General features: G+C 38.9%; 1 protein-coding gene across 1 annotated transcript; it reads left to right on the forward strand.

Moving 5' to 3' along the window:
* The first annotated feature begins 848 nt into the window (after nt 1-848).
* On the forward strand, nt 849-12,194 carry cstf3 (cleavage stimulation factor, 3' pre-RNA, subunit 3). The gene is made up of 20 exons (XM_041783578.1): nt 849-1,073; nt 1,894-1,998; nt 2,161-2,256; nt 7,155-7,187; nt 7,859-7,956; nt 8,049-8,115; nt 8,202-8,236; nt 8,320-8,446; nt 8,541-8,618; nt 8,734-8,896; nt 9,048-9,157; nt 9,659-9,775; nt 9,868-10,086; nt 10,181-10,283; nt 10,408-10,477; nt 10,580-10,775; nt 10,856-11,006; nt 11,242-11,336; nt 11,451-11,511; nt 11,614-12,194. The coding sequence occupies exons 1-20, from the start codon at nt 1,047-1,049 to the stop codon at nt 11,811-11,813; spliced, it is 2,151 nt and encodes a 716-aa protein (XP_041639512.1). The 5' UTR covers nt 849-1,046; the 3' UTR covers nt 11,814-12,194.
* The last annotated feature ends 304 nt before the right edge of the window (nt 12,195-12,498 follow it).

Genomic DNA, 12,498 nt, shown 5'->3' on the forward strand with positions numbered 1-12,498 from the left:
TTTGGGGTTGTTGACCAGATACACGCAAGCGCGCGCTGGCGGCTGCTGTCATATGTCTCCCCCTACTGCCAGGCATGACGACCAGCAGTGGACAGCACAAAACAAGCCTTTATCATGTTTGTAACATATTTAGTCACTGTGACAAGGAAGTATTAGACATACGTACAACGAGGCTAGATATGAGTAAAACTCTGACTGGGAAAATTGTTTCAAATATGAGTAAGGTCTCAGTTTGTGCGTAAGAGACTGCCATGGCCGGAATTACAGACTTCATATGCAGTATTTGAATGAGTAAAATTCACTTGTATAAACATTACACACCTCTTCAGAGCATATTTGCTTATTTGATAAACGTAAGGTAGGTCCATAAATGGTTTTAAAGGTGAAATACCGCATGAAGGAAGCCGTTCACAATGTAGGTGGACAGGTGTTCTGTTAAACAAGTCACCCTGTTAAGTGGCGACTTTTAGCCAAATCAGTCTGTATTAATAGTTATTTTTAAAAATATAACGATGAAAAAAGGCAAAGAGGCTTTCGTGAGAGTTCTGAAGTTTTCAACACAATCCTAGATAACCTCTCAGTTGTTAATGAATATATTACCTCGTCAAACGGTAACACCGGTTGCTTTATCAACAAAAAGTGAGCCAGTCGAAACGGCACGAGTCATGTGCAGTACCTACTAGAGTCGCAATTTCGTGAATAACGTCAGAATACATTGTATTAAAATGCAACATAAACAATAAGCGCTCTTGTAATTCATTATGTTTTAGTCGAACAAGTTTGATGAGGATTGATGTTTTATTCTGAAGAGTTCACGCCGGAAGTGTTGCTGTTCTAGCTCTTGGCGGAGCGGAAAACGGGCCTCACGCCATTTTGCGATACTGGCCAGCCATCGAGCAACCCATAGTTTGAGTGCAATGTGATCGACCTCATCGAAGCTATGTTGACAACTTAGTCGTTTTAAACTTCTCCAATACGTTTAAAGTTCAACGTTTGACGTATTGATATAACATTTGCCTGTTATAACCTACATTGCTCTTCCAGCCATGTCCACCGAGGGAACAGCCGATCAGGTAGTTACGTGCCGCTCTGCTGAGGAGCAGGCTAACGTTTACTTATGCGCTTATGTGTAATTTTTGGATCTAAAATACTACCAGACGAACTGTATTGATGTTTCTAAGTTATGTCTGTAATTAATACACGATATCCAGTTAGTAATACTCGATGACGTGGCGATTTTATTCACTGGGCTTTGTTGTAGAAATTCGAGTTTCGCCTGTCGTACGCCATGTTAACTGGCTAACGCTAGTGTTAGCTTAGTTGCTACGTACATGGTCAACATTTTGAGCCGAATTATCATGTCTCGCATGATTTACTTTGCTAGGTGAAGTGACTAAACTGCGAGTCCTAGTTAAATGCGTAAACTTGTATAGCTAGTCGGTGATGAGAGTTGTTCAGAGTGTTTACTAGAGTTACCATTAGACTGTTGTGGCTAGCAGCCGAGACACGCACTATAGAGGGATATTTAACCGGAGGTTATCATGGTACCTGTGTTTTTTAAATATCGCAATAATAAATAATATCGATACAATGTCAACTAAAAGAAAAGGACACGCCGTTTTGGGTAATTCCTTGTTTGCTATCACTTGAATACATGCAAACTGCCTAAATGGCGCAAATAGATAGCAACTTTTCAGTTTAAAATATGAGTAATTGGGATAGAATAGTTTAGTAACATGTGGCTCAGATGAGTCTGGAAGTGCTTTACTTATGCCATTCTGATGTTTGAACTGTGCTGCCATAGGCCCCCAGTACATCTGTTCCATACGCACCTTAGTGTATTGCAGGTAATTCAGTGGTATAACCCCTTTCCCTTGTGTCTTTGTCTTTCAGGCTGCAGCAGAGTATATTCCAGAGAAGGTGAAGAAAGCAGAGAAGAAGTTGGAAGAAAACCCATATGACCTTGACGCATGGAGCATTCTGATTCGAGAAGCACAGGTTTAGTGACACAGAGTTGCATTCCTGGGGTTAAGCAAACTGGGAACACGGGTGGGGGGTTGAATGTGATAAAAATGATATAAAGTATCTAGTCTTTTTAATCAAATTGATTGCTTCATTTAAAAGAGTAATAGTATGATTTGTACTTGAATCCTTCTTTAGAACCAACCCATAGATAAAGCAAGGAAGACATATGAGCGACTTGTCACACAGTTCCCAAGTTCTGGCAGATTCTGGAAACTGTTCATTGAAGCTGAGGTTAATAATTTTTATTTTCTTCAGTGTGCATGGCTGGGAATTTTCTTAACACGATCAACATTGTGATTTTCACACAAGCAATATGTCTTACTTGAATAACGTTTAAAGTCACAATTCTTGATTAAAATCATGAGGCTGGCAGTGCTTTCATATAGCAAGACACTGAGATTAACTTCTAAAGTGATTAACAATATGACAGAAACTTTCACAGTCCAAGGAATAACTTTGCTAGGAATGTCCCACACAATTGAAAGACGTGAATAGTAAAAATGTGGGCTAATGCATCGAGTTTAATTTGTCAGGCTCTTGTAGGACTCATCAAGAATTGTGCCTTTGAACACAAAAAGGAGATTTTCACTCTAACATTTTCTTTTCAGAAAGTTCTTATGTTTCCAGGATTAAAAAAAAATATCTGCACATTCTCTGCATCATATTTAAATGGGGTAAAGTGCATTTGTTGCATGTTTGGTCTGCAACAGTATTAAAACACTTTTAATGGTATTGGAGTGCATTAGCCTTTTGTTCACTTGTCGTGTCAATTTATTGCCTCCTGTGTCATTTCTTTCGGGTCATTTTATAAACAAACATGTTTTGTGGCCCAACAATCCTTTCCGTTAGACATTTCTCCCCACCCCCTTAAATATATGACTTTTTCCCATCTGCCTTGATGCCATCAACAGGCTTTGCTGTACTTTGTGTCATCAGCTATTTATAGGAAGGATCATTCACTGCACATAATCATTTTTCTAACCTGAGTGAAGTGCATTTTGTGATGCCACCACCTCTATAGATGATCACTGCAGTTCAAGTTAAACACGGTGCTCGCGACAAGTTTTACAAAACTTTCACTATAGTTAGCATTTAGTTTAACGTTCACAGAGTAGTTTGTGAAATCATCCTCTCTAGGATGTGAGCTGAATGATGGTGTATGTTGAGGTTGTAGTGGTTGTTGTTTGTTGTTTGTTGTTGGGTTGCTAGCCCTTCTCCCCGTACCCTTAGCTGCCCCCACTCAGATTAAGGAGTGCACCATTTACTGTAGAGAACTAGCATATCCGTCCATTCTAGGCTTCTCAAAAAGTCCTTAAATAATTTACTCAAGAATATCAATGTCTCCATGCTGCAAACATCCATTAGCCATTATAAAATGAGGACACCCCAGGAGAAAAGCGATAGAAAGCCAGCATAAATGTTTGTATAAAATCAGAAAGGTTTTACTTCTAGCATGTAAAAAAGTCAAAAAGAACTGCATAAAGAAAATTAAAGTGCTATTAATTCACATCCATCACATATTTCTTACAGGTGTCACATATAGAGATTTAAAATGATTTCAATGTTTTTTCAGATATCTATTTCAAAATATGTTGTACCCCCAATATATAATGTATAAGGAGAAATTTAATGAAATACAGATTTTTAAAAAGAGGCGCACAATGTTAGCATGATATTGGTATTGGCAGATCTTTCCTTAGAAAGTTAATAATAGATTACTTTATTGGCAGATACTAAAATATTGGTCCTGTGTAAAATAAGATTGTGGAGATTTTAGCAAAGACCAAGAGGCCTACGTCAGCTGAGGCCTTTTCATTTTTCATCCCACTTTCTCAAACTTTTAAAGTGTATTCTATGGACTGAATTTTATTTCCTGTTTTTTCATACTCCAACTTAAAAGTACATTTTAAGTTTCAGGTTTATACAGCATTTATATATTGGTATTGGCTAAAATGAATTGGTAAATATAGAATAACTGCAAAAGTCCAGTTTCTTGATTCCCTAATTTTAAGTGCTTTGTGTTTGGCGTGAAAGGAAAATTAGAAAATAGCAGTCTTAAAAAAGTCTCAAATTGGACTTTTAAAATTTAAGGCCATAAAAAATAACAAAGCCTCTTATTTTACCAGTGAGAGGTCTTAATTTTAGAAGGCACTTTTCTTTGTATTCTGGCAAATTTAAATTGATTAAAATCATTTTTTTGTGTTGTTTAATATTGCAAGCCTGCTATACCATGTGAAACATAACACTATACAGAATACTTACAGAATAGATGCAGTAGATATGCCCAAAAAAAAAAAAATCATCGAATACAGGCGCTTTCTACCAGATAATTTCCTGTACCATTTGACATTTCCTTAGAAGTGAATTTAACCAGTAAATTCAGCCAAGGCCCAGTTAATCAAAAATGTTACATGATTTTCATTTATTTTATCTGTTTTTGTTCAATTGAAGTCTTCCAGAGCTCTAAAAACTTCTTAATTTTTCTTTTTTTTTTTCTTTTTAAGTGTGCAGGAACCCTGAAAGCACAGATCATGGAAATTAAAGACATTTACTGGGTGGGAATAAGGAACTCATTATACTATGATTGTAGAAAGCAATAAAATAAAAATATTTAATGTTAACTTAATGCTCATCTTAAACCCATTATGATTCTCATCACTTATTAGTTGACCCTAATCATCATTGGTAAACCTCAACTGAACTTCAACCCAACCAAAGACACTAGTTTGCCCCAACTGCATAGAGCTCTACATAAACTGTTCTAATATTACATATTCTAAGGAATACAGTATTTTTAGCCGACTTCAGCTCATTGCATGTCATAGTAATCCACCTTATTAGGTAAGTACTGTTATGTAGCCTTCAAAGTCTAAAACCCCACAACCCCAAAAAGATCTTACCTTTGCTATTGTTTATATTTTTTATTTTCTCCAAAAAATAAAAACCCATCAAATAAAGTGTAGACTCATGCTTGTCTAATAGTGTTGTCTTCAGATTTTCTATACATTTGTAAGAGTTGCACACAGGACACATTGTAGCAAGTCTCTTCAAGACTTTTAGTACAGCTCCATCAGGATTACCTCGCATACAGAGAAGCTTTCAGCTCAATGTGAGAAAATTCCCTCACCTCCTTGATGTTTTTCACTACATGAGAGGTCTAATATATGCTTCAAAAACATGTTAAAGACATTCAGTAAGACTGACCGACCATGTAGCGATAGGATCATATGAAAGTTGTTTTCCTAAGAAAATTGGATGTGACAGTTTTTCTGCCTGTATTTGTGGCGTTACAATTCCTGCTGCATCACAGTTGAGTTTCTGCAGCTGGAAACAAAGGTGGATCTCAAACCCAGCTGGAAAAATGTTTTTTTTTTGTCATAGCGATTTTGCAATTTCACTCCTGTTGTCTAACTCTTATCCAAATAAATAACTACATTATTTTTCTATTATATGATTTTTTTTATTCTCAGATCTGGATAAGGGCCATGACACGTGTTCTTAGCAGCTATGTGTAGCAGAGTTTGGCCTTCATGGTCTAGTTATGTAACAAGGTACTTAGACTAGAGCCAGCATGTAGACATGTAGCAGTGGCTCCTTTAAAGACACTTCTGCACATATCTGCAACCACCATGCCATTAAAGCTGTAGAGCTCTTGCATGTTACATAAGCTATTTCAGTATAGAACATGGAACTGCATGTTGAATAAACAGGGATTTCTGAATGACCACAATGAATTGACACTGTTCTTGTTTTAACCAAATGTTGCACATTGTGAACTAGCTAAAAGTGTGCTTTACCTGTTGCATTCTCTCGTTTGTATATCTGGGGTGTTTCATGATATTTTGCAGGTGGATTAACTGAAAATAAACCTTTTCACCAGTTAAAGTAAACCTGGTCTTCTCTTACTTTTCAGACTCTTGGTTGCTCATCTCTTATTTATTGTAGGTGTAAGTTTAGTGTGTCAGATGTGCTGTTGCAGGGATGTGAATGAGAAAGTTACGTAGATCAGGTCAGGACTTTATTTCTATGAAAGGTACCCTCATGTTGCTCTTAAGCTGAAATTCATGTGAACCACAAAATGATACAGCTTTAAGAAATGAGTTTTCAAGTTTCTATCTCCCTCTATTGTAGGAGTGGAGAGGATATATGTTTTTTTTTTTACAGTGAAAGATAATTTGGATATAATGAGTACAACACCAGGTTATTAAAAAGAATATTCTATCTTGAATTGTTTTTGTGGCTTTTTTTCTTATGAGAAAGTCCTTTTTACAGACCAGTGCTCCCAAAGACAGCTGAGTAGTTGTTTTTTGTTTGTACATGTTTCTGAGGGCATGATCTTTGTTCTGTAGTGGACAGCTGAGCAGTCATGAAATATGAGACAGGTCCAGGGCATCAGAACATAGCAGTGTTGGTATACCAAAGCGTATAACCCAATAGGTCATCTTCCACATACATGCAGTTATAGATTGTTGTGACAGACGGTTGCCTAACCAGTCCAACTGGCTGCAATTCAGTCTTCACTTGTGCTGACTGTTTCACTAAATGAACCCCCGTAGTCGGTCCTTGCAGAAGCCCAGATATTTACCTGCTGGGTAAACTATTGTTCTCACATCACTTCCAGCTTCGTTTGCTTCTGCTGCTTTACTTTGAATAGACCATGCATGTAAAAACAATGGGAAAGGCCCAGTGTGCTACTGCCACAGTAACAACACCCTCTCCTGTCTGTACTGGAGGGTGCTGTGAGACCACTGACAAAAGCCAGAATGGGACACTGTGCTGCAACAGCGTTTACCACGCAGACATGCTCACCTAAGGCTGATGTTTTGTTCACAAATTCTCTAATTCTGCTTCTTCTTCTGTACTTAAAATAATTGTTCATATCTGTGTTTTGATATTTGCTTTCCTGTCTTAACACATGGTTGCTGGTGTATTCCTGGGTTTGTATAGTCCAGTCTTTACAGAAAAATAAACCCCTTCTTTAAAATGTCATTCTTGTGTGAATTTCACTTTGTTGATCATGAGGGTCCTGTGTGTGTGAGACATGTGTGAGTGGTCACATTTGCATGGATGCATGTTTTTAAAACAAAAAGATGCTCAAATAACTTTGCATTTACACTCTTTATTCACAGATCAAGGCTAAAAACTATGACAAAGTAGAAAAGGTAAGTGCCATTTACCTGTGAAGCATCGCCTTCATAGTGTAGTTCTTCAGTTCTTAAAACATGCTCTTTGTTTACTGGGGTAAACTTTAGAAAATTGATTTACAACAAGTTTCGAAAACAATCACAGAAGGGATTCAGATCAAAGAAACCATTCCTTAAAATGAAGAGCAGACCTTACTTCCAAGGCTGTATAGATGAAGCATAAGTATTGTTTAATTGCTTGTGGTGGTACATTTTTAAAGAAAATTCAAAAATAAATTATGGTAAATTGTGCTTTGCGATACACAGGGCTATAACTCTGAATTAATTTTCATAGAGTTTGCTCATAAAAATAATTTAAGTGTTTTGCATTTAGTTTTTCACATATAAATTACTGCAGTCAAGATGTTTTAATCTCACTAACAAGCTCCAGACTCTGCTGTATTAATAGGTTTGAAGGAGTCCACTAAAATGTAGGCCACATCTGAGGTCTGTTTAATGAAGCAGAGTAACTTAAGTGCTCTGCACAACTGGGCTGAATAACATTTGAATCTACCCCAAAATCTGGCACATGGGCCTCATAACTCAGTGATGCAAAAAGGATGGGTGGATCTCTGTGCGAAACACAAACAGTACAGGAAGTATGTTCTTGTGTCTCAGTTAAATGAACTTTTATGTTGTTGTCCCCATAGTTGTTTCAGAGATGTCTAATGAAAGTGTTGCATATCGACCTGTGGAAATGCTACCTCTCATATGTTCGAGAGACCAAAGGGAAACTGCCCAGCTACAAGTAAGAGAACATGCTGCATAATGAGACTCTCATACTGCTGCTCTTTTACATACAATGAATGTTTACGCTCTGCATTTATTTCTTACCCTTAGAGAGAAGATGGCCCAGGCGTATGACTTTGCCCTGGATAAAATTGGCATGGAAATTATGTCTTACCAGGTACATGGATCTAAATTATTTATTGGCCCTTGTGTAAGAGTCAGTGTTGACTAGTGTCACCTAACTACTATCCGCTCCTCTCTCAGATTTGGGTTGACTACATCAACTTCCTCAAAGGAGTGTAAGTGATTATCCTATCCATACTATGAAGTTCCACCAGCCCAGCTCCTGGATGCTCATGTTCTCATCTTGTGTTATCTTTAGAGAGGCTGTGGGCTCATATGCAGAGAACCAGCGGATCACTGCAGTACGGAGGGTGTACCAGAGAGGCTGTGTGAACCCCATGATCAACATTGAGCAGCTCTGGAGAGATTATAGCAAATATGAGGAGGTAAGTGACCCAGCCAGGGTCATAGCTTTGTTTAAGCTGTTCAAATATGAGAGAACATGAAAGTTTTATACTGACTTGTCTGTTTTATAAACAGGGAATCAATGTGCACCTCGCCAAAAAGATGATTGAAGACCGAAGTAGGGATTACATGAATGCCAGGAGAGTGGCAAAGGTCAGACTTTAAATAGTGCCAGTCTGCACTGGAATTGGCTTTTTTTTTTTTTTTTGAAAATGTCAGGCTGCCTTCTTAAACTCACATTGATTGTTTTGTGGTTTGTCTTAATCAGGAGTATGAGACTGTGATGAAGGGGTTGGACAGGAATGCTCCCTCAGTTCCTCCACAGAACTCCCCCCAGGAAGCTCAGCAGGTGGAAATGTGGAAGAAGTACATACAGTGGGAGAAAAGCAACCCGCTACGCACAGAAGACCAGACACTCATCACAAAAAGAGGTGACTATTTTGCCTTTGTGATACACAAGAGTGCAGCATTGTGACCACTAGATGGCATAGATTGACACTTTTTTCTAAGCATGAGGGTTGGACGCATTTGTTCTGTATGTAATGAATGATTTTCAAGTGCTGCTGTGTGTTTGTGTTTCAGTGATGTTTGCTTATGAGCAGTGCCTGCTGGTGCTGGGCCACCATCCTGACATTTGGTACGAAGCAGCACAGTACCTGGAGCAGTCCAGCAAACTGCTGGCAGAGAAGGGGGTAAGAGAAAACCCTACTTCACACTGTTTTCATCTGTGCACTTTTGAAAATTTGTGGGAGCTTTCAGGACAGCCTGTCCTTTAAATCTTCCACAGTTCCTTATTCTCATACGTCCCTCATATGTGGCATGCGGTTAGATGAATAATTGAATACACAGTATAAACAAAAGAACCTTTAAGTGCATGATGAAATGTTTAAACTTCATCATCCCTTCCCTTTTCCTTATTATCTGCAGTTGTCACTCTTAACATTGTGCCAATTTGCACTGAAATCAGCATTTTAAAACAAAAACTCACAAGGGGGTTGGCCAGATAATGTCCATATAAAGTTGAAGTGAAATATTTTGTCAATAAAAATTATACGTGCTCACCCTGACCATTTTTTTGAAAACTCATTTTTTGTGTGAACAAAGCTTGTAAATGTTCGAAACCATCATCAATATTAAAAAATATTCTCAAAAGTTTTAAAAATGTGTTCTATTCTTTAATTTTTTTCTCCCAGGATATGAACAACTCCAAGCTGTTTAGTGACGAGGCAGCCAACATCTACGAACGTGCCATCGGGACTCTCCTGAAGAAAAACATGCTTCTGTACTTTTCATTTGCTGACTATGAAGAGGTGAGCGTCCCACTGCTTACTGAACACAAACCTACTATCAATCCTGAGACACAGAGACACTAATAAACAGACATGTTATGCTTTCTCTCCAGAGTCGCATGAAATACGAGAAGGTACACAGCATCTATAATAAACTGCTGGCCATCGAGGACATCGACCCCACGCTGGTCTACATTCAGTACATGAAGTTTGCCAGGAGGGCTGAGGGAATCAAATCAGGCCGCACCATCTTCAAAAAGGCCAGAGAGGATCCACGCACACGTCACCATGTGTATGTGACAGCAGCTCTGATGGAGTACTACTGCAGCAAAGTAAGAATTAAATCTCTAGAGTTGGTAAGCTGTAACTTACTCAATTTTACTGTCCACATTCTTTGTCTATTTACACTTCTAATTTTCTCTGCAGGATAAATCAGTTGCCTTCAAGATTTTTGAGCTTGGTTTGAAGAAATACGGTGACATTCCAGAGTACATACTGGCGTACATTGATTACCTCTCACATCTAAATGGTAGGTTATGTTTAATAAAATGCAGGGTTCATGCACAGAATGTAAGAAATATTTCATATTCTTAACAGCATCAGTAAATCTGATTGTGTAATCCTGTTTTTCCCCTTTCTGCTTTTCTCATCAGAGGACAACAACACAAGAGTTCTCTTTGAGCGTGTCCTCACCTCAGGCAGCTTATCTCCAGAGAAGTCAGGGTAATGCTCTGTTTATTTCTTGTGTGTGCGTGTATTTTAGGAGTTTATGTTAAGACGCCTATAAAGATGAGGACACATTTTTACTTTTCTCTCCCTCTTCAGTGAGATCTGGGCTCGGTTTTTAGCTTTTGAGAGCAATATAGGAGACCTGGCCAGTATCCTGAAAGTGGAGCGCAGGCGGTTCTCTGCCTTTAAAGACGAGTACGAGGGCAAAGAAACAGCCTTGCTTGTAGATAGATACAAATTTATGGATCTCTATCCCTGCTCAACGAGTGAACTCAAGGCCCTCGGATACAAGGTTTGTGATTGACACTTGACAGTAAATTGTCATCAGTCGGTGCTGAAGTCATATCCAACCTGTCTCTGCTTTGTTTGAAGGATGTGTCTCGTACCAAGCTGGCAGCCCTTCTTCCAGAAACTGTGGCGGCTCCCTCTGCGCCTGCACTGAAGGATGAAGCAGACCGTAAACCCGAGTACCCAAAACCTGACACCAACCAGATGATCCCCTTTCAGCCACGTCACCTCGCTCGTATGTTCTCCTTGACTTCTTGAGACTTTCTATTAAAGTCCACTCAATGTGGCAACAAATCCCAAGCTTTATAACTAAGATATCAATTGCGAGGCACAGAAGCATTATAATTTAATTTTGTTGTTGCATTACTTCTCTCTTTTTTCTCCTGTGTTTTTGCTTTGTCTTTGCACCACTTTCTTTCTTCAATTTGTACAATGTGAATAAAGAATCCATCTTTGATGTTGGCCCACAGCTCCTGGTCTCCACCCTGTCCCTGGTGGAGTTTTCCCAGTCCCCCCAGCTGCTGTTGTCCTCATGAAGCTGCTCCCTCCGCCTACGTGCTTCACTGTGAGTCCCAGCAGCTTAATCCTATCATGCTTCTATTTACTGGTAATGATAGAATAAAAGCAGCAGCGTTTCTTCTTACCAGAATGAAGAGTCTGTTATTGTCTCTTGCTGCAGGGTCCCTTTGTTCAAGTGGATGAACTCATGGAAACTTTAAGGAGATGCACACTTCCTGAGAGTAAGATGCACTGTAGATGAACCCAGACTTTTTCTATTTATTATTTATGATCTCTCTCGCTAACTGTTTGACATGCTACTGATGTATTTTGTGTCTGTACAGCTGTCGATGCTGCTGTAGAGCTGATCACTGGGAGACAGCCTGACGCAGGAGGGGAGGGTAATGGAGCCATGGAGAACCATGCTGCTGCCAAGTCACTCAAGAGGCCTAACGCTGACTCCGATGAGGAGGATGACAAAGGAGCTGTGGCTCCGCCCATACATGACATCTACCGTGCACGCCAACAGAAGAGGATTCGATAAGCTCAAACACACTGAACGCTACAAGAATGTAATCTTAACTGGTGGTCCTATAGGGGTGTACATGTCCATGTGTCTGAGCACGTCTGACCGGTTGTTTATCTGTTGATCTCTGTACAAAACATAAGCATACATACACTCAGACAAACACACAGTATGAACACCTGAGTCTGCTTGTCTTTTTTTGTTAACAGTTTTTATTTTTAAAGACTGACATTGTACTGTACAAAATTTTTAATTCAAACTATGATTTGACACACAGCTCAGTTTTGGCCTTGTGATGTTCCAGTAATGGCAACGTGAAACCAAGCTTCTTTTTTTAGATAACTGAAGGAAACACAGTTCCTTTCAATAAAAGTGGAAAAAGAAATCATTCAGCACTGTCTTTTTGTAACTGCTGGACATCAAATTATGGAAAGACCTCTGTTTGAGAAGAGCCATGCCAGATTTTCTTGTGCCACTAGAGGGCAGCACATGACTCCAACTATCTGTTCTTTCATTTAGACACATTTCCTTGACAACAGAGTTTAATCGATTTGTCTAATCTAGCCTTTCTCAATCTTTTCCTGTCGAGGCATCCTTGAGAAAACTGATCATAAAAGAAGGATGGTTAAAACTTTCATGTCGGTAAATTTTTAAGCTTCTGAACAAAAAAAGTTGGAGAGAACGTGTTACCATTGGAGTGCTA

The sequence above is a fragment of the Cheilinus undulatus genome, linkage group 1 (genome assembly GCF_018320785.1).
Source record: "Cheilinus undulatus linkage group 1, ASM1832078v1, whole genome shotgun sequence".
Classification (NCBI taxonomy): domain Eukaryota; kingdom Metazoa; phylum Chordata; class Actinopteri; order Labriformes; family Labridae; genus Cheilinus; species Cheilinus undulatus.

Excerpts from the sequence above, each read along its gene's own strand:
- cstf3 (XM_041783578.1), top strand. The coding sequence starts at position 1,047 with ATGTCCACCGAGGGAACAGCCGATCAG. Across the intron at positions 8,116-8,201 it reads TGGAAATTATGTCTTACCAG|ATTTGGGTTGACTACATCAA; the intron begins GTACATGGATCT and ends CTCCTCTCTCAG. Across the intron at positions 10,478-10,579 it reads TTATCTCCAGAGAAGTCAGG|TGAGATCTGGGCTCGGTTTT; the intron begins GTAATGCTCTGT and ends CTCCCTCTTCAG.